The sequence below is a fragment of the Podarcis pityusensis genome, assembly GCF_964106645.2.
Source record: "Podarcis pityusensis genome assembly, chromosome: 9".
NCBI classification, from domain to species: domain Eukaryota; kingdom Metazoa; phylum Chordata; class Lepidosauria; order Squamata; family Lacertidae; genus Podarcis; species Podarcis pityusensis.
In genome coordinates, this window is record NC_138034.1 from 27,261,463 (window position 1) to 27,282,460 (window position 20,998).

General features: G+C 38.9%; 1 protein-coding gene across 2 annotated transcripts in view; it reads right to left on the reverse strand.

Moving 5' to 3' along the window:
* The window catches only part of TENM3 (teneurin transmembrane protein 3), a 974,114-nt gene that overhangs the window by 58,178 nt on the left and 894,938 nt on the right, over window positions 1-20,998 (reverse strand). For both annotated transcript variants that reach the window (XM_081021657.1, XM_081021658.1), the window contains 4 exons: window positions 19,210-19,395; window positions 6,684-6,710; window positions 4,729-4,749; window positions 3,672-3,818 (listed from right to left, as the gene is read on the reverse strand). In XM_081021657.1, coding sequence (XP_080877783.1) covers window positions 3,672-3,818; window positions 4,729-4,749; window positions 6,684-6,710; window positions 19,210-19,395 — 381 coding nt within the window. The remainder of the gene's footprint in view (window positions 1-3,671; window positions 3,819-4,728; window positions 4,750-6,683; window positions 6,711-19,209; window positions 19,396-20,998) is intronic.

Genomic DNA, 20,998 nt, shown 5'->3' on the forward strand with positions numbered 1-20,998 from the left:
TTGATTATTGTATGCACTTTTGATCTTCATATTTCAAACAGTATATAACTAGAAACTGTGAAGAGAAAATGTACAAAATAATCAGAGGCTATACAAAACCTTTCAAGTACAGGAAGGAAAATATTAAACCTCTTCTGCTAAGGAAGGTGTAACTAAAGAATAACAACTGAAGCATATATAGAATCTTGAGATTTTAAAAATTAAGAAAGGTATCTATTTTCCTTTTTATATTTTGGAGGGAAGGCAATGACATCCAAAGGTAGCAGGTTTCACTAAGAAAACATAATTTGTCATATGTCATGCATACTCCCTACTAGATGCTTGAATTTATATATAGGTGTGTGCAGACCTATTCAGACAATCATATATTGGGTTGGTAAGCTAAGATATGCATGCCGCTCCCCCCACCCCCGTGCATGCAGCCTCTTTGTTCAAGTCACAAAGAAAAACTCAAAATTAACCAGGTACAAGGCAAGAAGCAACTTCAAACAATTAAACCTGGCTTGTTCTTCAGCTGGTAACCAGTCTCCCAGTTTTGATAAAAAGGGAAACCATGGTTATTACAGTGTTCCTGCTTTAATTGTGGCCTGCATGAAAGAGGGAGCAATGGGGCAGCATGTGCAAGTCATAAGGCTTATGCAACTTAATCAACCAAACATGGCCAATCTCATGGTGGATTTGCAATACCAAGAAGCTGGAGGCACAAGAATACACTAGGTTTCTAATAAATGACCAGAGGCTAGGAATGATGCTTGGGATATTTGTTTTTGAAAAAGGCAACTGAAGCATTTGCTCACTCACTATATTGGGCTGGGTAGACCTAATCAGAAACCCAACAAAGCTGTTCAGTTTTTTATGCTGGCAGAAATAGACACTGAAGCTACAATCCAAACCCCCAGGCAGCAGAGGGCTTATCTGAGCAGGATAGCCACTTCCACATCCATAGTCCCACCACTCACACTGCTCAGAGCGAAAATGGGGAGTCAGGTAAAAATGGATTATTTTCCCATGCCATCTCCCAGGCTGCTGAATCAAAGAACCCAGATAGGATCTGTCACCATCACAAGTTATAAAACAACAAAACTCCAGAAAGAAAACAAGTGAACCTCCAAACTAAACACATCCCATTAGTCTTGCAAGGCTAGGATGGCAAATTTTTGGAAGACAAAAATGTGGCCCAGGGGTCAGCATCTTGGGAGCCAATCTGTTGAATCAGATTCAACACCCAGTGGTAGAATGGCAGAGCCCAGCAGTAATGGGACTACAACACACATGGAAGTACTTCACTCATCTCATGTGGTAAGTGACTGCACATGCGGAAAACTCTCCTGCCACCAAGAAGCACATCTATATACACTATCAGGACAGATTAATCTAAAATAATATAGACCACAACTGGGCTGGAAACGAAAAGTAGCAACCGAAAGGAAATAATTCAATTGAATGAGTGTAGAGGCGAAATACATTGCCGCAATTCTACATCACAATTCTATGCCACATTATTAAGGAACTGAGCATTTCGAAGTTATTCTTGTAAAAGTTTACAGATATGTAGATAAGCATACAATCTGAAATTCAATCAGTGAAACCACAACAGAAAACTCAAAACCATGCAAAGCAGGTCAGTCAGTGAAATTAGCCATAGCAACAAATGTGACCCTATAGCAGGTAACTCAAAACACGGGCTGTGTTTCAATACAAGTCAAGTCACACTGTACATGGCACTGTAAACTGAACTGAGCATCTAGAAAGCATTTCCCTTGCATACATGAACAGCTTCTCTCATGCCTACCCACATAGGCTAGAAATACCATCCCATCTGGCTGCTACTACCTGCTACTCGAATCAGATGCTTTTGGAGGAAACTGATTTTCTAGATCCATTGCAGTTGGGGTTTAGGCCTGGTTTTGACACAGAAACGGCTTTGGTTGCCCTGTATGATGACCTCTGTCGGGAGAGAGACAGGGGAAATGTGTCCCTGTTAATGACCCCCAGCTTCAAAGTCCCCTGCCCTACAATATTATTTTCAAGCAAACTGAGATTGTGCCTGCATGAAACCAACCTCTCTTCCATCCTTTACATGTTTCTTTACGTGGTTCTGGGAGACAAGGGGGAAGGGCAGCTTGCCGCAGCAAGAAAGGGAGACACCTGTGAGTCTTCACTAGTAGGACTCATCTCTGCCTCTTGGCCTCCTTCCTCCTCTGCTTCAGCTTCTGCCTCTGATTCTGGACTTCTCTCCACCACAGATGCTCCCAGCTCATTAAGCCCTGTTAACTCTTCAGCTTGCAACACTTCCTCTTCTTCCGCTCACCACTCATTGTTTCCCCACTACCAATCCCCAGGGTCTGAACCTTCTTCCCTTGTGGCTTCCCCAGCTGGTTCCTCCCATCATTCCTCTTTGTCCAAGCACTCCATGACATATAGCCCAACTTCTGTTGTTTATGCTCTGGTAACCTCTAGGCTAGATTAGTGGAATGCATTATGCACAGGACTGCATCTGATGACGGATTGGAAACCAACTGCATTAGCTACCAATTAGTTTCCGGGCTCAATTCAAAGTCCTGGTTTTGACCCATAAACCCTCAAACGGCTCATGACCGCAATACCTCAAGCACCACCTCTACCCATATGAACTGCCCCTGCTCCTGCAATAATAGCCTGACACCCTTCTTTGTGTGCCTCCTCCATGAGAGGTTCAATGGGTGGCAACAAGCCTTTTCTGTAGTGGATCTCCATGTGTGGAATGCTCTCCCCAGGGAGGCTTGCCTGGAGCCATCATTACATATATTTAGGTGCCAGGCAAAAATATTTCTCTTCAACCAGACCTTTGGCTGATTAACATTCCATGGCCTTTTAAAAGTGTTTGTGGGAGGGGGGGTGCCATATGTAAGCTACCTTGAGCATGGTTTGAATTGTGGAAAGGTAGCATAGAAATAAAAATATGTATTTATGTATGATTGCAATGACAGAGGACAGAAAGGCAAAAGGTACTGTGAGGAACTGGAAAAGGGAGGTACATAGAAGATGAATTTTAAAGAGTGGAAAATAGGGCTGGGGGAAAGTGGAGATAAAGTAGTAGGCATTGATGGAAGGCAGGGGAAGGTGTGGCAATGCTGCTGTAGTTGCTAAAAATTATTCTGGAAGGCCTTCAATAACGAGCTATAAGAACAAGACAGGAAGGAGTCAAAGCTGAGATCAGATAAGGAATAGTTGTGCTAGTAAGAAGCTTGGTGGGATTATAATGTTGCTGACAATGGATCTTTTAAAAATGTGAAGTTTTTACTAAATTATTTCTCAACATCTGTACCTCTTGAAAAACTTTCCCGAATGTGGATGTCACAACTATTCACTTTGGGCATGTGTGCAGCTTTATTATAAAGCTCTCTGAATTACAGTATTATTTTTGCCCTTAGATAAAATACTACCACTTGGAACTTAATGCTCACTAATGGATTTCGATGTACACATTTTGCCTGCTGTAACCATCTCTTAAGGATTTGATAGCATACTAAATGAAGGCAATAAATGTAGCACATTCCTGCATGTATCTCATCACAGGTAGTAAAAGCTCTGTATCATTCTCACAGCAGTATTTTTTTCACCTGATTGGGAAGCCGATAATTTTACAATTTTTTTTTAGCAGTGCAGGAATTTCACTCTGCATCTCCTACCTCCTTCATTGTCCTTGCTATCAGTACATAAAGTTTCCATGGCGACATCACATCCTGCTCCCCTCCATCCTGGCTGACAAACACAATGCCAGCCATTTTGGTCCAGAGTACATCTTCCATTGCTATTACACAAGCCAGGGCATCCCTCTGTCAAAACAGACAAAAAAAATGACACTGCATGTGATTTAGCTATTACAACAATTTAAAATCTAATCAAAATACGAACAGGGGACACTTACTGGGAACAGGCCTTCAGAACAGCACAAATACTGTAATTGCACATGGAGAGTAGCAGCAACATTACCTGGGATTCTAATTCTTAACTAAGTGGCATCTTTGATTGGTCTGACACTTGAGACACCACTTACCTGTGCAGGCAGGAAATATATCCAAGAAACCTCTAAATACCTGCAGGCCAGACAAAATTATGTTTTCATGTTCTTTATCAGAGTAGCAGGCAATATGACCACAACATAGTACACAACACAGCCTCTAGGCAAAACGACAGGGGTTCTGCATTTATAGAGGAAATAATTATTTGATGTATATGCATTGCTGGTTACTTGATGGTATAGATTTCGTTAAGCTCCTTGTTATTTTAAATAAATCCTTGGAAATTTCAAAGTAGCTGTGCCACTCTGCTTTCAACAACGTTAATTTTATCTGGTCTCAAGAGTTGCCATGTGTTCATGTGAAATTACAGTGCATTAAATAATTGCACAAAGTATAGGTCAGTTTCAGTGACTATACTTTATGCCGAAAGTACATTCCTTTTCACAGAATAAGCAAAGCCCAGGAAATAGTGAAGCAGCTTAGCATCTATTCTAACAAACATTAGGATTCAGGCTGCATACGGATGGGACAGGACCGACAGGATTTCCAACTAAATGTAATAGCTGTGCGTATTTGATTACTTAGGACGGACAAAATGAAATACCATAAGGACCACAATAAAACATTGATAGACTGAACAAAAACACGGTAGTGACGTGCTTCAAGACAGATAGCGGAGAGTGATTCTTTTGTGACAATCTCCCTAAGGCTTTTGTGCTGTTACCTTTATATCCTATCTTGTCTGCTTTTATGGCCAAGGAGGGAAAATTTGGGAAACAATTAAAATTATTTAATATATCCAAAATCTATTACTTTTTTTTTCATCTAACAGTACATCAAAAACAGTATCTGTCACTTCCTACTGATGGAAAAACTGGCATGCAGCCAACATGACCTGTATGAGAATGACAACAGTATATATCTATATAGATATATATAGATATAGATATATAGATATATAAATGTATATATATGTAGAATTCTAGTATTCCTTATCTATGACTGCGGTAAGACATTCACATAAGCAAGTACAGAAGCAGAACTATGATCAGTGGCTACAAATAAGGTATTTTAGGACAAAGCAGTTATTTCTAACTCTATACAGCATGTAATATAACTTGTGCCACTACCTTATTAAGATGCATCTGTTTAGTGTCTCTGGGAACTAGCCTAGTGTCCTGTTTCTGTTGATTCACACATGTGCTTGAAACCATCTTTTTTTGCTAGGAATCCTTAAATAATTATTAACGTACTTCTTTCTCCACTTACGCAGCACAAATGAAACAATCATTCTAAGGCCGTTATTGCCTCTAGCAAAAATTAGTACTTACAGATGGAAGGGAATAATAGTAGCGTCTCATGACAAGGTATGATGAAGCTATAGTTATGGATATCATGTCATCATGCCAGGCTGAGATTAGATTTGGCTGCCAGTTTTTCTTTAGGTACTATTTGCCATCTGCACTTTTCAACTGTATGTGCAGAAGGTAAATTTTTTACTTCTGAAATGTTTTTCTTCCACTTTGGTTACAGAGGACACACAGCTTTATCTGTCCTACTGGCAAAGAATTACAGAAAACAATTGAATGCACTCAAGAGTGATTATACGAAAGCCTGGATTCTGCCATGAATATTGCCATACTCTAATGAAAAAGCACAAATAAGGAAGAGTAGAAAGGCAATCTGGAAAAAAGGGGAGTACTTGTGATAATTAAACAAAAACACATTTCTTTTACCACAACTGAAGATATGAGAACGTTTGCTGTTTAGTGGTACATGCTCAATGAAGAGTTGGCTAAATCAACTTTTCCATTGCAATCCAAAACTATGAAGTATAATTATTTGATTTCACACAGATTTTCTTAGTAAATGACAATAAAATATTTTAACATATAAGCTTATTTTTTAAAAGCTTATAAACAATTTTTAAAAAGTAAAATAAATAAAAGCAACTACGGAGCTTCCATAAATTTAAGCAGCTTGTCAGCTGCAATGGTCAGCATCCAAAGCAGCGCACATGATGTTCTGATTGTACATGGCACAAAGCCATCAAGGTCCTGACAAGGACTCAGTGCGGAACAATAGGAAGGCACAGCGGTGTTTTTCACCCATATATGGACCCATATCCAACTAAGTTCTACCCCAAGTAGACCCACTGCCTAGAAATTTCAATGGGTCTACTCTGAGTAGGTCCTACATGGGATACCACCCATGGTGTGACATGGATGGCACCACTGGCTTCTTTTACACACATATCTCTATTGCAATGTATCCTTGAAGCTATGACATTTTCTCATCCTGTGACTAACATTTCATTTTTTTCTTATCGTATAGGACGACTAGGAGATTCCTTCAAGCAACAAAAGCTAGAAGGCTTTAAAAATACCACAAACAGCAGATGCACAGCTATCTTCAGTTTTTGATATCATCAAAGCTAATCCATTTATACAGGATATAGTGAAACTTACAAAGTGCTTAGTAAAAATGTTAACAGGTGACAAAAAACATTAAAAGTCTTTATCTCTTAAATCCAAGGAACATGGAAAGTAACATGAATGAAATTTATAATTCATGGAGTACATATAAAATACGTTGCACTTGCCAAGTCTAGTGGAATGGTTGCTATAATATACACAGAGATACATGGAAGCATGTCAAGGAAGAGCAAATATACAGTACCTTTAACTATCTTATCCAAATAGTGAGCTTGAGAATTAAAAAGAAAAAAGAGAACAGACAGACGTTTCAGAAGAGTAATGTAGGAAAGGAATTGTTCAGAATTTACACAGAGAAAGAGCAGTGATTTGCTGAAATGAGATCTCACATCGCATAGAAAGTTTCCCAATGTTTAAAAATGTAAATTATTATATCTACAGCAAAAATATACAGTCATCATTTGATTAAACACTCAGCATTTTAAAAATGCGTTTTCAGACTAAAAAACCAACACATTTCAAACTCTACAGTTTACTTTATAGCTGTTTTTGTTATGCCTAGTCTTTTATGTAGAGCAAACCTAACCAAAGTCATAAATTTTTTTGATTTTCAGTTCATGTTAAAGCAGTTACGTAACACATGAGCTTTACAGCTTGGCCAAACTGAAGAACCATATATTTGATTTCCAAGTTGTGTACAGTTCAGACATTCTGGACAGAAAAAGTACTGTATTTTAATTTTGTCCTGTATTATCACTACTTCAAAAAAGAAACAATATACTTCTGCAATCCACTTATTTGTCTCAGCGCACTTAGGCAATTATGCAAAACACAGAACTATATTATTTTATTGAAAGCAGTGGTACCTAGCAATGCAGAAGAAACTAACAGATGCTTTCAAATTTGAGAGTGAAACAAGGTTACAGATACATATATACAACGTAGCATGTAACATATAAAATAAGAGAAAGTCTATTTGTTTTTTCCACAGGCAGCTGTCATTTCAAGAAATGGTTGGCTGCTGTTTTTTAAAGACAGGGCAGTGGTTAAATAATAAATGCTTAATGTTTAACACTGCAACTTACTTACACACCATGTGCCTTATTTTCTAGTCACTTACTGTAGGCTAAGTTCAATATAAGTGTGACCCGTACATTATGTATTGTATTGCACTGTTTTGCTTAAATATGCTATAAAGCACCTGGAATCACTGATGGAGTATATCAATTGTCAATCAAACAAAACAAACAAAACAACAAAAAGCAGACAATATGTGACTAGCTTATTTACTCCCAACTTGCAGTGGCAACAGCCTAGCCTAGCATGTATCGACTGATCTACGAAGGTAGTTTCATTGAAACACTTACCAAATGTAGCTTTAATCAGCACGCGTGAATTCACTCTAAGATCATATCAGTGAAGCTGAACCTGGTTTGCCCTTTTTGTAAGAGTCATTATTGACATTATGCAGGATGAGATGGTGGACTGAACTGGTGCCATTCCAGTCTGTACACTTTCTGACTGCCTATTTTTTGATGCTCTCACATAAAAATCTCTCTCCACATAACAAACGTACACCATGGTGAATGCTACTGCTTGGTGCATCCCTGGAATCTTAACTTGATGAACAAATCTCTTAAAGACAGATTACAATGGGATATTCAGGTGTGATAGGCACAAACATAGATTTCTGTAAGTGATGATCAGCAATGTGAACTGAACACAGAAGGCAGACAGTGCAGCACTGGTGAAATGTGGTTGGTGACTCACTTCTTTTAGGAGACAAGTTGGCATCTTACTAGATCAGAGCTTTCCAAATTGTGTGTCGTGACACCTTAGTGTGTCTGCTGCAGTGTGTAGGTGTGTGGCATGAATGCTGCCTACGCTCCTCCTTGGGCTGGAAAGTAGTTAGTTTACCCTCTGGTTTACTAGCAAAACTGAATTACTGTGTTGTGAAATGATGTGTGTCTAAAACATTTGTCACCAGCATGAAAAGTCTGGAAAGCTTTGTACTAGTAGCTAAATGATGCTGGCAGGAAGCACACCTGGCCATTGCTTCCAATTGGTACACAGCAATAAAAACAGAAATATTCCCAGATTTTTTGTTGCAGCAGATAAACATGGCTACCCCTGTGCAATTTACAATAGCTACATGCAGAATGAAAAATTTGAACCAGACTATACGGAAAGATAAAAGTTATGTGTCATGTACATCTGTACTGATGGCTCCATGTGTCCATACCATTAGTGGCTCAGTGTATGCACTGAATAGGAAGAAAGAATAAAATGGAATTGTAGAGGACCCAGTGTGGAACATAGGGATGTCTGTAGGCAAGACACAGAAAGGATAAGTGAAAAAGGAAGCCATACATTTGGGAGGTGAATTTAAGGAAAGATGTGGGAAGGTGGAAGGGAGGAGAAAAACAGCATGGGTACTTCCAGGAGGGTGTTCATTAGGGAATGAGTGTTCATGCACACAAATTTTTCAGTGTTCACATGATATCACTGGTGTATCATTTCATTTAGATTTATCTTTTCCACAGAAAATCTAGTACAGTAAGTTAAAAGAACCTGTTGTGAACAACCTGCGTGTGTGAGATATCTGAGCAGTCTGTTGGCAATATTAAGTCCCCCATTGGGAAACATCCTAAGTATAGAGGTGGCTTGCTGAAGGGAATATGTGAAATGGAAGACTAGGGTGGGATTTAACGGGGGAATCTTACAGCATTTATAGAGCTAACTGGTGAGTAGGTAACAGAGAGGAGTATCTGGACTGGAGAAACGGTTAGGTTACAGGAGGTGGAAGGAGAAGATGTGTAAGAAAAGTCATTAAGTTGTGTTTGAAGACAATGGTACAAAAGGGTTGGAAGGAGTGTGATGGGAGATGGGGGATAAAGACTAGACAGGAAGATAATACGATGCTATCATCATCTGCCAATTGGCTTCTCTCTCCTCATTTGCCATGCCTAGGGTCTGTCAGGAGCTCCAGTATAAGAAATGGGGGAGAGGAAATGAAAACCATGGCCAAAGGCATTGCAACCAATATTCCAAAACTTACTCTTTGCTCAGAGCAGACCCTCTGAAATTAACAGACCTAATTTAGTCGTGTTCATTAATATCAGTAGGTCTATTCTGAGTAAAACATAGTTGAATACCACCCTTACAATAATTAACATAAATTTGGTGGAAGTATAAATATAGTTAATACTGTACATTAATAACAGCTCCATACCAAAATAAATACTCAGAGAATAGAAGGGCAAAATTAGGCTTGGTGCGTAACAAACTTGAATCCCATTTATTTCCCGAGAAAAATGATGTTTGTGGGAGGGTGATGTGCAATGGAAAAGAGACAGAGCATGGCACTTACCCCGTTTTTGAAGTTAAACACATTTCTGTAACTCTGGTGGGGAAATAGCTCAAGGTAGTTTGATATGGAGCTGAGAAGCAGGCAGAGAAAGGATTATGTAGTGCCTGTTACTTCTCCACTCTGTATCATTTCCTCCTGGATGAAATTTTACTATAAAATTTCAAATTTCAATATAAAAATATAGTTGCTTTGCTAGCAAAAGCTCAGACCTTCAAAAAATATGAGCCTGCCCCCCCCCCAAACACCCCTGAGCCTCACAGCTTCTTAAGAAAATCTCTCAGATGACAATGGTGGAAATAAGACAAATTTTGAATTATATAATTTGTTGGCTTAGTACTATTAAGAAATTTGACAATAATTGTGGGAGGGCATGGTGGGAATACATTAGGATTCACATAAGATAAAAGATTTCTAATAGCTTCTGTAATCAACTAAGGTAAGAAACATCAACAAACTGCAGAGTGAAAACAAGCATAGCAACAAGAAGAAAAATTATTCATCTCCATTGTAATTTCTCCAGCAATAAACTATTAAAGCTAGCAGGAAAATTCCCATTTACTATTATGTTTTTTTTTAACAACAGGTCTTAATGCAGGCTTTCTAAAATTTAATGCTTTTCATTAGTCTTCCATTAGAGATATAAGTAGGTATCCCCCTTAGATTATTCATATGCTAGCTCCTGTAGATATGACAGAATAGCTACAGCCTGCAAAAAAGTATATATTAAATCCATTTATTCCAATCATCTCCTGTTTAAATCAGCATGAACAGCATGCTCAGTGATTTGATGTTCCTTAATTGGTACTCACTGCACTGTTTTATTACTGATTACCCTGTCATAAAGGATTATAGCAGTGACATAATTTTCAATGCAGTATAACAAATTCATATTCATATTAGTTTATTCATGCCCTTTACGAGATATTTTCACTTACCATGATCTTTCTTGTCTAGGGCTAGAATAAAAAAGAAAATTACTAACTATCCTGTTTTGCGCACAGCTTTTCAACATGACTGTAAGCTAAGATGTTATGCTAGGGGTAAAATAATTGACCCGGTATTAAAAATGCCTTTCTACCACTTAAAATGAAATTTAAATAAAACTTTCAGGCAGAGCTGAGACACAAATTCCAATGGCTAATTCCATGAAACACAAGCTGGTGAATTCATACTCAGATTTGGGCACAATGACTGATGCACTGGAGAAATTTCATAATTTGTAGCCTTGAAAACTTACAAAGGTTGTTATGCTCACTGTGCTATGAATATTCTTGGTGATGTTTTGGCAGTAGTTATCACCAGATGTAATTTAGCACCAGAAACCCACTGCATGATACAGGATTGGGTAGAGAAAGAACAAGTAACGGGAGACTCCTAAGTATATTTCAGCTACCTAAGAGTCACTTAAGGTCCCACCTCTCTAATATTTGAAATTGAATTTCCTCCTTTGGTTCCAAAGGGGACCCAAAGCCTTATCCTGGTCCTCTGAAACACCCCACCCCCACCCCAAACCACTCTAACATATTTTGCTTCACCAATATCAGAGCTCCAACACTGCTAGGGCCACAGAAGTTGCTACAGAGGTGGAGAGGGAGCTATATTGGGTCTCCAATACTGAAGTTATCTGCTTGATGTATTCTGTGACCCCAGGTCAAAGGATTGCAGACACAGAGATTACTCTTAGAGCTAACTAGGAAATACAGTCATACCTTGGAAGTTGAATGGAATTCGTTCTGGAAGTCTGATAGGCTGCAGGAGCATCCTGCAAGCCAATCAGAAGTCACACTGGACATTCGGCTTCCGAAAATCGTTCAAAAACTGGGACACTCACTTCCAGGTTTTGATCATTCGGGAGCTGAATTGTTTGGGAGCCAAGGTATGGCTGTAAATGCTTAGGAAGTGTGGTGGTAAGGATTTTGCTTTGCGACTGAAGGCAAATAGGCCAGCAAAGCTGTTTAAGACTTGAGCATTAGTTTTGTGATGAATCATTAAATAAACCATTATTGAAAATTAATTACTATATTTCATTAACCTTGTAGTAGCCTTACAATTAATGCCATTTGGGACTTTACCAGAAAGGATGGAGGCAGTCTCCTTGTGACATTTCTACTTAATGCCCAAAGAGTCATGAAACCAATTATCATAAAGGAAGGAAAAGAAAGAAAATAAGTCAAGCTTTCTTCAAAAGAAACGTAACGACCTGCTTAAATTGGTGTGGACATCCATGAACATGTTTTTCCAGTGCAATCTGCATGAATGTCAAAACATTCAGAAAACTAGGAAGCTGATATCAGTATACCCTAACATGACTGCAGAGTCACTCTGTGGTAGAAAAATGTGCAAGCATGTAGCAGTAGCTAGGCTTAGTTATGCGATCTTTCATAAGCTCCACACAGGCCTGAATTGAAACTATTTGTCTACATTAATTGTAATTAGTGTCACATTGCTGCAAATTCAGTCACATAATATCTTCAGTTTCACATGCAATACCTAATATTTTCAGAACTGACAGATGGTATTTCTGTTTTCCCAAGTCTTCTCTTTTATTATCAAAATACTGTCATTTTCTGAAGTGTTCAAAGTTCTGTGCTGACAGAGGCCTTTATTTCTTCCCACAGAGAATGCTTACTCTTCACTTTCTAATTCTGCAGAAGTAAGAATAATTCTGAATTTGAACCTACAATTGTAATAGATTGCACTTTTTCTTGCATAGCTTGTAGAGTGCCAGACCAGCTGTATTCTTTGAACATTTTGTCCTCTCGTATATCTATCAATTTCCTGTGCAATAGCTGCTACTAACTTCAATGTGTTCACAGCACGTCTGCAATTTTAAAACTTACAAACTTCCTTCGTGCAGGCTTTTTTTAAAAAAACTACTTGTGTAAAGTTCTATGTTCCCCATTTAAATTTGGTAAGAGCATTTATGTTTTTATTGTAACATTTCAAATAGGATTAGAGTAGACTTTGGACTACTTAACTGCTAATTAGCTATCAGTATGAAGGCAGCTAAGTGCTATTTATGTGCCTTGTTAAAACCATGTAAAATCATATATGTACATGGTTCCATGGCACAGAATGCCTGTCTTATTTATAGTGCCATTTAAAACTAGCTTTTAAAATCTCGCCATTACTCACACCATTTTTTGATGTTAACGTGCAAGAGAACAAACTTCCAGCAGCTTCATCTAGCAAGATATATCTAGTGACAAACAATAGGCTGCTTGAGAAGCTACATGTTCTGTTGCATTAGGTTCTGAACCAGCAGTAGCTCACTATTCTAAAGTCAGTCTGTGCTTTCAGTTTCAAATAGTCTTCCCTGGAGCCATAACCTTTAAAAAGCCCCCTAGTCACCCAGCTTTGCCTTCTTGCCCCACAGACTTGACAAGTACACAATCTCTGCACTTCCATGAGCCCAACAATTCAGTACAAATAATCCTGACTTTCCCTCCCAATTGATGGGAGGCGCAAAAAACAGGATTAAAGTAATCCAGACTAGTCTGCTACTAGATGTCTCCAACTGCCTTCTGCCTAGCTCCACAAATCCAAAGGTCAATTCATTCTAAACAGCTTAGCCTTCTTGTAGGAAACAGAGAACTCAGGGAAGTCCCAGTTAACTATTCATGTCTCCTTAAGTTGGTTTTCCTCATACGCTGAGATGCATTCCACTAATGATATGCTTAGTGCCCCCATCCATTTGAGACTAGGTTAAAATATACATGTCTCCCAGCCAGGTTAAAATATCACCAAAGCCTAACTCCATCTCTTCTCTGAATGCTTAATGGCGTACACTCACATTTATACCACTTACTTTGAACCACATGAATATGTATATAAATATTAATTTTGGACAGAACGATCATTGTTTCCACACCATAACAATTAAACAGCTGTAATGCCTCTCGTGAGTTAAGTGTTTGAGCTGCAGGCAAGTTCTTTAAACAGATGGTCTTACTCACCCATATTTAACGTTACAGATTTATTTCAAAAGGGCTGTTGACAAATCAGAATGCAGCTGAATTTTAATGCAGGTTTTCTAATTTGCAATGTAAATTACCTAACAATAATAATGTGTATAGAAAGAAAAAATTATGAAGCTTTTTAATTGGAGCCACTAATACAACACTTGAATATAGTAGATTCCTACCAACGTAATTATTTGCTAATTCCATTCGACTAAATGCGTTTAATGGCAAAGCAGCTGGTGAAGCATTCACTTTTATAGTGTTCCTATCACAGTTATTTAATTTACCCAAGATAAGTGTCAGCTAAATTGCAAAAACAATAGCCTATCGCTAACAATCTCCCTTCCAACTTTACACTCTTGCTTAGTTGGGTATGAATCAATGCAACTTACATGGACCTAAAGTTAAGCACACAACTCTGCATTTAGTTATAAGCTGATCTCATTGATACTTCAACACATGTCCAATTGCATCCTATAATTATTTTAGAAAGAGAACTTAATTTACTTTATTCTGAAATAGTCAGGGCTGGTCCACCCATTAGCCACAGTGAGACCTTTGTCTCAGGCAGATGGAGAGGGCCTGTCAATCTCTCTCTCTCTCTCTCTCTCTCTCTGTGTGTGTGTGTGTGTGTGTGTGTCCCAGCCCAGACACACTCTCAGTGCCATTTCGCCACTGACTGTGGGTCAGTGCTGCCACCAGCTCCCCCCTCCCTCCACTGTCTGCTACGGAGTGTGAAGCTGCAGCAAAGCTCTCAGCAGCAATTCTTACAGGGCTCTCTAGATCAGTGTTTCCCAATCTTGATTCTCTACCTGTTTTTGGACTACAATTCCCATCATCCTGGCCACTGGTCTTGCTAGGTAGGGATGATGGGAGTTGTAGTTCAAAAACAGCTGGAGACCCAAGGTTGGGAAACACTGCTCTAGATAACCTATGCCTCACTTTGAAGAACAGTTCCTCCTCAGAGTGAGTCATTGTGGATAAAGTGGTCTCTGAGAGTGCCTGCATGATCCCTGCATTGCCATGGCGAATGCAGCCTAAAGTTAAAAATGTATTTATTGCTATGGCAACAAAGCAGCACAAGACTTTGTCAGATGAGATGACTCTGGTCAGCCTTGGCACACTTGTGTTGCTATTGATGATGTAGTGGCAAAAGCAACAGCAACAGGTCAACATGCTGGGGCAGTGGCAGCTGCCAGTATGCCTCAGGTGGCAGAAAGTATTGCACTAGCCCTGTAAATGGGATACAAAAGCATATAAATACCACAAAATGCTAGTGACCGAATCCAGTATCTGCATTATGTTCAACAGAACAACTCAATCTACATACATTAACTGAAACAGCAATACAGAATGGGTCCCTCCATTCAAAACATTACAGCATTCTTTGAATTGTACAATGTACTTTATCAGTAAGTTTTGTTGAGCAGGTTTTGGCGCAGTGATGGAGAACTTGTAGCTTTCCAGAAGCTATTGGAACTCCAGCTCCAGCTTCCGATAGCCAAGGATATTAAAAATTGTGGCTGCATCAACATCTTGAAAGCTGTAAATTCATTGTGTCTATTTTAGTGCCTGATTCTCAGTTCCAAATGGACCAGCGTTATAGAGAGTTATCTTTCCATGAAGGCAATCTTAAGTGGGACCAGTAAGGAGCAGAGTGGTCAGTCCACTGTCATATCCCAAGTACAGCCAGCTCTTACCCATTTTTCTTTGCTATCCTAGTTCTAGGTTGACAAAGATGAAAGGTCAAAAGATCGAGCCACTGGGAGACAACTGCTGCCCAGCCTTGGGCCCATTTCAAAGTTTGCTGCTTGCTGGGCTGGGTGTGTAATGCGTGTCATCCTTAGTCTCAGTGTTACACCTGTAGAACTCAGCAAGGAGGATGAGAAGAACAAACCAATAATAAGTTGGCTCTGCCCATCATTGTCTCTGGCACCACTTACTGCCTGGGCTTCCCACCTTCTGCCCTACCTGTCCCAATGAGCACCAACCTCATTATTATTTGTTACACCAACCTCATTATTATTTGTTGCTGCTGTATTAAAACTAGGTTAACATCTCAACAGTTACAGAGCACTGGTTTCCAATGCCTCCCACGTCTCCACTCAGTAGGAGAAGGCTGATAAGACAGATGAGCTCCAGGCCAGTCTGAATTGATGTGTGTAGATAAGCTTTGGACTTGAAAACAAGGAGAGGTTCTGCTCAATTTTACTGAATGTATGCTCACAAGGGTTCACACAGCTATTTGTGCACACAGCTATCAACTTGGTAACATGTGAAAAGCTTGCAGTTCTCCTGGCATATAACTCTGAACAATGGACAAGTTCTCAACTTTGGAGAGCGAGGAAGTGTATGCTGATCATATTAGTGAGAAGTAAAGTTCTACGATGTGCAAGCCATCAATAAACATAGGTTTAAGGAAGCACCTGATGCAAGTTTCCACTGAGAACTTCTATTAGTTTTTTAAAATGTTTCATTTCTTTCCCACCTAATTTTCAATTACTCTTTCTATTTGTATTCAACAGGGCACATATCTAGAAGCCCCCCAAAAATCCCATCTCTCCAGTTTAAGGAAAGGTAGTCCTTTGAGGTGTTCTCTGCTAATAGTGCTTTAAACACCAAGCTGTTTATTGAGTTACATTGATTTCCATGTAGATGCAGGCAATTCAAATGGAAATCTGGCCTAGGGGAAATCCTAATTCCTTTAAGCTACGAAATACCTGCTATTTGTTTTTATTTCTTCACTACATTGGAAAGCAAGATCATTAATGATCACAAAGACATGCTTTGTTCAGAAAGAAAAATGTAGGCAAGCTGGTCAGCGCACCTCTATTAAACACCAAGGCTGATGTGAGATTAGGAAGCCAATCAGTGAAAATTTGAAAATGAAACACTAACAGCTGGGGAATTAGCTGTTAAACACTACATACAAGACTAAAACATTGAAATCTGGACAGAATTTCAGTCTTGCACCTTGTATCTTGTTTTATTAAGCATCATGACTGTACGACTAGTATTGCTGTACAAACTCACATGGTGCAATTATTATGGTGCATTGTGTTATTTCCAGTCTTTTTTCTTTTGAACCCTTTAATAAGATTACAAAGACCCTCAGAAATATAGGTGGTGTAAGTTATTCCTCTTGACAATTATTGCAGACTCCTTTTTCTACTGCTATTGGATAGTGATCACAGACTTACTGGGAGTACCACAAAGGCTGGGTGCAATACACTTTGCATTATTGTCATTATGCAGGTTTTATTTTTCTCTAACATTATTTTATCTGTACTAACAGAAGGTTGGATCCAAAATACTAATTCTGTTGGGGGAAAGCTGTTTTCATTGGAAGAATGGAATCTTGAGATCCAACTCATTGGTTCTACCCATTTCTCCTTTCAAGCTTTTTATCATTGTATTTATTTATACACACAGCTCCCGTTTACCAAACACAGTATATGCTCTATGGAAATTGTTCATTAGGCGAGCATTTGCATAACGAGTCCACAATTTCCATTGATTCCTAGGGGAACATTTGTAATTGGGGATTTGTCAGATCTGTCTCCATGGTTTCTTCCCAAAATGGCTGCAGCCAATCAGCATGTCTCTCACAAAGAACAAAAACTGATCTGTCTGATCTCTCCTGCTCTCTAATTTGTCTGATCTTGTTCCCTCCCTCTCTGCACAGTTTCTGTCCAAAAATGTCTGCAGCCAAACATCAAAGCACAAACAAACAAGAAAGTAGGCAGACACCCGATGTTCAGATATCTGAACCTGCAGAGTGTACGGCAAGGTTTGGGCATAATTCTTTATATTCAGATAAGTTAATTTTTGCATAGCGAGTGGATAGCAGGACCTGCATGTTTAAGAAATTATAGTTTACTCTTGTAACATACATACATGCATGCATATATTATACAAGACAGCTTTTATGTGTTGTTGCCATCAATAAATACACTCTAGCACCAATATTAAAGCAATAAGTTTGGTATTCTGTAAGTTTAAAATTGGTAAATGGAATTTCAAAGTATACTTATAATAAAATTAATCCATTTTGGCATAGGTATTCTCATAGCTGCAAGCTGCAATTCTGTCCCCATCCATTAGGGTTTAAAGAGATTGGTGAGATTGAAAGTTATTGGGAACCATGACTATGTATAAGGGGAAACTGGATATATATGGGATTAGAACTGTTGCTGAATTAGTCAGTCATTGCAGGAAAATGGAAGCCCTACCCAAACCACTTGAATGTTTAAAAGCTTAACAAATATCCAAAACAACGAGTGTATTATTGCAAAAGCAGTAATGCAATAAATACACGGGCAACACATAGTTTTGAAATCTAGTCGAACCCCCTGCCTTCCCAATGCTGATGGAAAAAAAACCCTGTTGTGTCTAATACATTGGAAAAAAATGTGCAAGAACAGTTCATCCATATATAATTGTAATCCATGTAGGTCGGTGAGGCCAACAGAAGAGTGATTTGCTGAATAATTACAAGCTGACAAGCTAAAGCTTAGCGATAGGCTTTGTCTCCCACATCCATTTTACCATAGACTTTAAAAGGAGCAGGAAATATGGAAACAAATGTGAAGGATCACTATGAAAAGTCTTCCTTCATTTGTCCTCTTTGTGATCTTTAATGACTTATCATGGATCCAACTTAGTTAGATAGCAAAGGTTATTTGGTCTAAGACTGGTTTCTGAAAAGAAACATAACAGAATTCTAAGGAAGAAAATTTTAAGAAAGAAAAAAGGCATCTTTCTTTTATATCCATATAATATGCAGGATGTAAAGGAAAAATGAGTCGTGTACTACAAAAACACAGGGCCTCTGCTCTTGCTTGCAAAAAAGCAAACAAACCTATGAATGGAAGTGCTGAAAGTCAGCAAGTTGCTCAATTTGTCGAAACAGAAGCTTTGTGGAAATGTTAAATAATTCATTATGCCTGCTAACAAAACTCAACAAAAATTATTTCAGGGTGCTAGATTTCCTGGCAAACAAACCAGCTTTTATGTTCATGTACAATGTTTCTTTAGTTTCCTTTGTTAATAAAGGTGAAATGAGATGCACGACTACAAGCTAAAATCAGAAAAGCTGGTAGAAATGAACTGATTTATCCAATAATTAGGAAGAATACTAAGATAGTTATCATTGGAGTCAGTGAACTTATGTGTAGAGAAAACCAAGAAAAAATTGAATAGAGATTCTTGCCCCTTCCATCTGGGGTGAGATAGCTATAAAGGATTGATGATCCATCATATAATCATTTCTTCTTCTTTTTTTAAAGTAACAATTTCTTTACACAAACTGATAAGTGAAAATCTTCCATTTGAAGGAACAGGCTTCAAAGTGCTAAATTTCTGATTCAGACAAGGTCAGGACCTCTGGCTTTTTAAGTTCAGTATTGAAGAATAATATTAAAGCACAGTTAGCCTACCAATCGTGCAGTGCTCGCCATTCCAGCCTTGGCTGCATTCACACTTCCCATCTTTACATGTTCCATGTTCAGCACACCGAGGGTGACATGCTCTCTGACTGCAGGATGGGCCAGTCCAGCCTTCTTCACAACGACAAGTTCCACCCATGCAGACGCCATGTGTGCCACAGTCAACAGAACAGATTTCTGCATCAGAAATAAACAGCAGGAGATAGGATGATGGGGTTGGGGTGGGGGTGAGAAAGAACACAATAATTAGCCAAATTCCTGATCCAACCTGATCACAGAGAAAGGCAAACCCTTTGAAAATGTAATTTAAAAAGTTACTATAAAAGCATTTTCAGGAAGCTCTCAAGAGGTTGGGGAATCTACATCTTAGCTAATGCTCTATTAGTTGCCCAGGAGATTTAGTGATGTCTATCTACCACAGCTTTTCTTCAGTTAGCTTTGAGTATTTTAAAATTAGATTTCCTAATCACATATATCTTAAGACTCACCTGTTCTTACACATATGAGGATTTATGTAATATTCTTACTGAGCATTGAGATCATATGCACTGAAAACTAATAGTAGCTACAGCAGAAAATCTTGCTTTAACCCACAGAAAAATAAAGATACAACAATATCATGTTAATGTTTTGATTCTACAAGTGTTAAGCCTGAAGTCTTCCATCAAGGGAGTAAAAACAGCTATTCCTTTTGTCTATTTCCGTTCTATGATCTCCAGCACTTCTGTTCCTGAAATTGTCAGTCTAATGTATTATTTAATGTAACCATGAAATTAAGTGTTTCCATTCTTGAAATCCTCATGATTGTTGAAAGAAAGGGCACTGAGATAAATCTCTTTCCTACTCTCTGCCCTATTGTGGCAACTTAATGTAACTACACTCCCAAGTCCACAAGTAAGTATAGTTATTGTGTGGAACATTAACACAAGATGGATGCATTTTGTATGTGTGTGTCTATCCTTGAGCCCAAAATATCGTGTGTTCTGACTGGGTAGTTTTGGCATAGGCATTGGGAGTGAATCCAGAACCATCCAACCTGACTGCTGGATGACTGATTGGCAGGGTCACCTCTGGGTTAAGGATCACCCTATGACCTACATCTGGACATCTGGACACAAGCACTGCCCCTAGGACCCCTCTAACAGAGTACCCTGATCCACTGGAGTGGGGGGGTGGGACTTCCAATCTCCTTCCTGCTTAGACTAAGGATCCAACCCAATGCCCTAACTGCCAGATTGGTTGTGACAATTGCTATGTGGTAGGCAAAAACCCCCAAACAGGATCAACTGACCATTTAACCCATTATTTACAGCAGGGGTGGGAAACTTTTTTTCTGTGGAGGGCCGCATATCCTCAGCAGTAATCTGTTGGAGACCATATGCAAGCGGTGGGTAGGGTTGGGCCAAAAGTGGATGAAGCCACCTGTTTTTTCTTTCACTCTGTTTGTCATGTTCTCCCACTCTGCCATCCTCATTCTTCCCATTATCTCCATCCTTGTTACCTGCATGACATTAGGCCAAGGGCCGCATGAAATTAGGGGAAAGGCCGCATGTGGGAGGTAGGCTGGTCACTTTTCATCTACAGTATTCAGTTCCTTATTTGTCATCTTGTGAAAATGCACTGTGATTGCTAAAATAATAAAGTGTTTTCTAAGCTACATAAAACACTTTATTCTCAAGCTGAATACAAGGTGTGAAATAATACTCCAGTCTATTACAGGTTGCATTTATCTCTCCTTCTTTTTTTGAGGGAATAGTTTTCTGTGGCGCTAATATGAGGA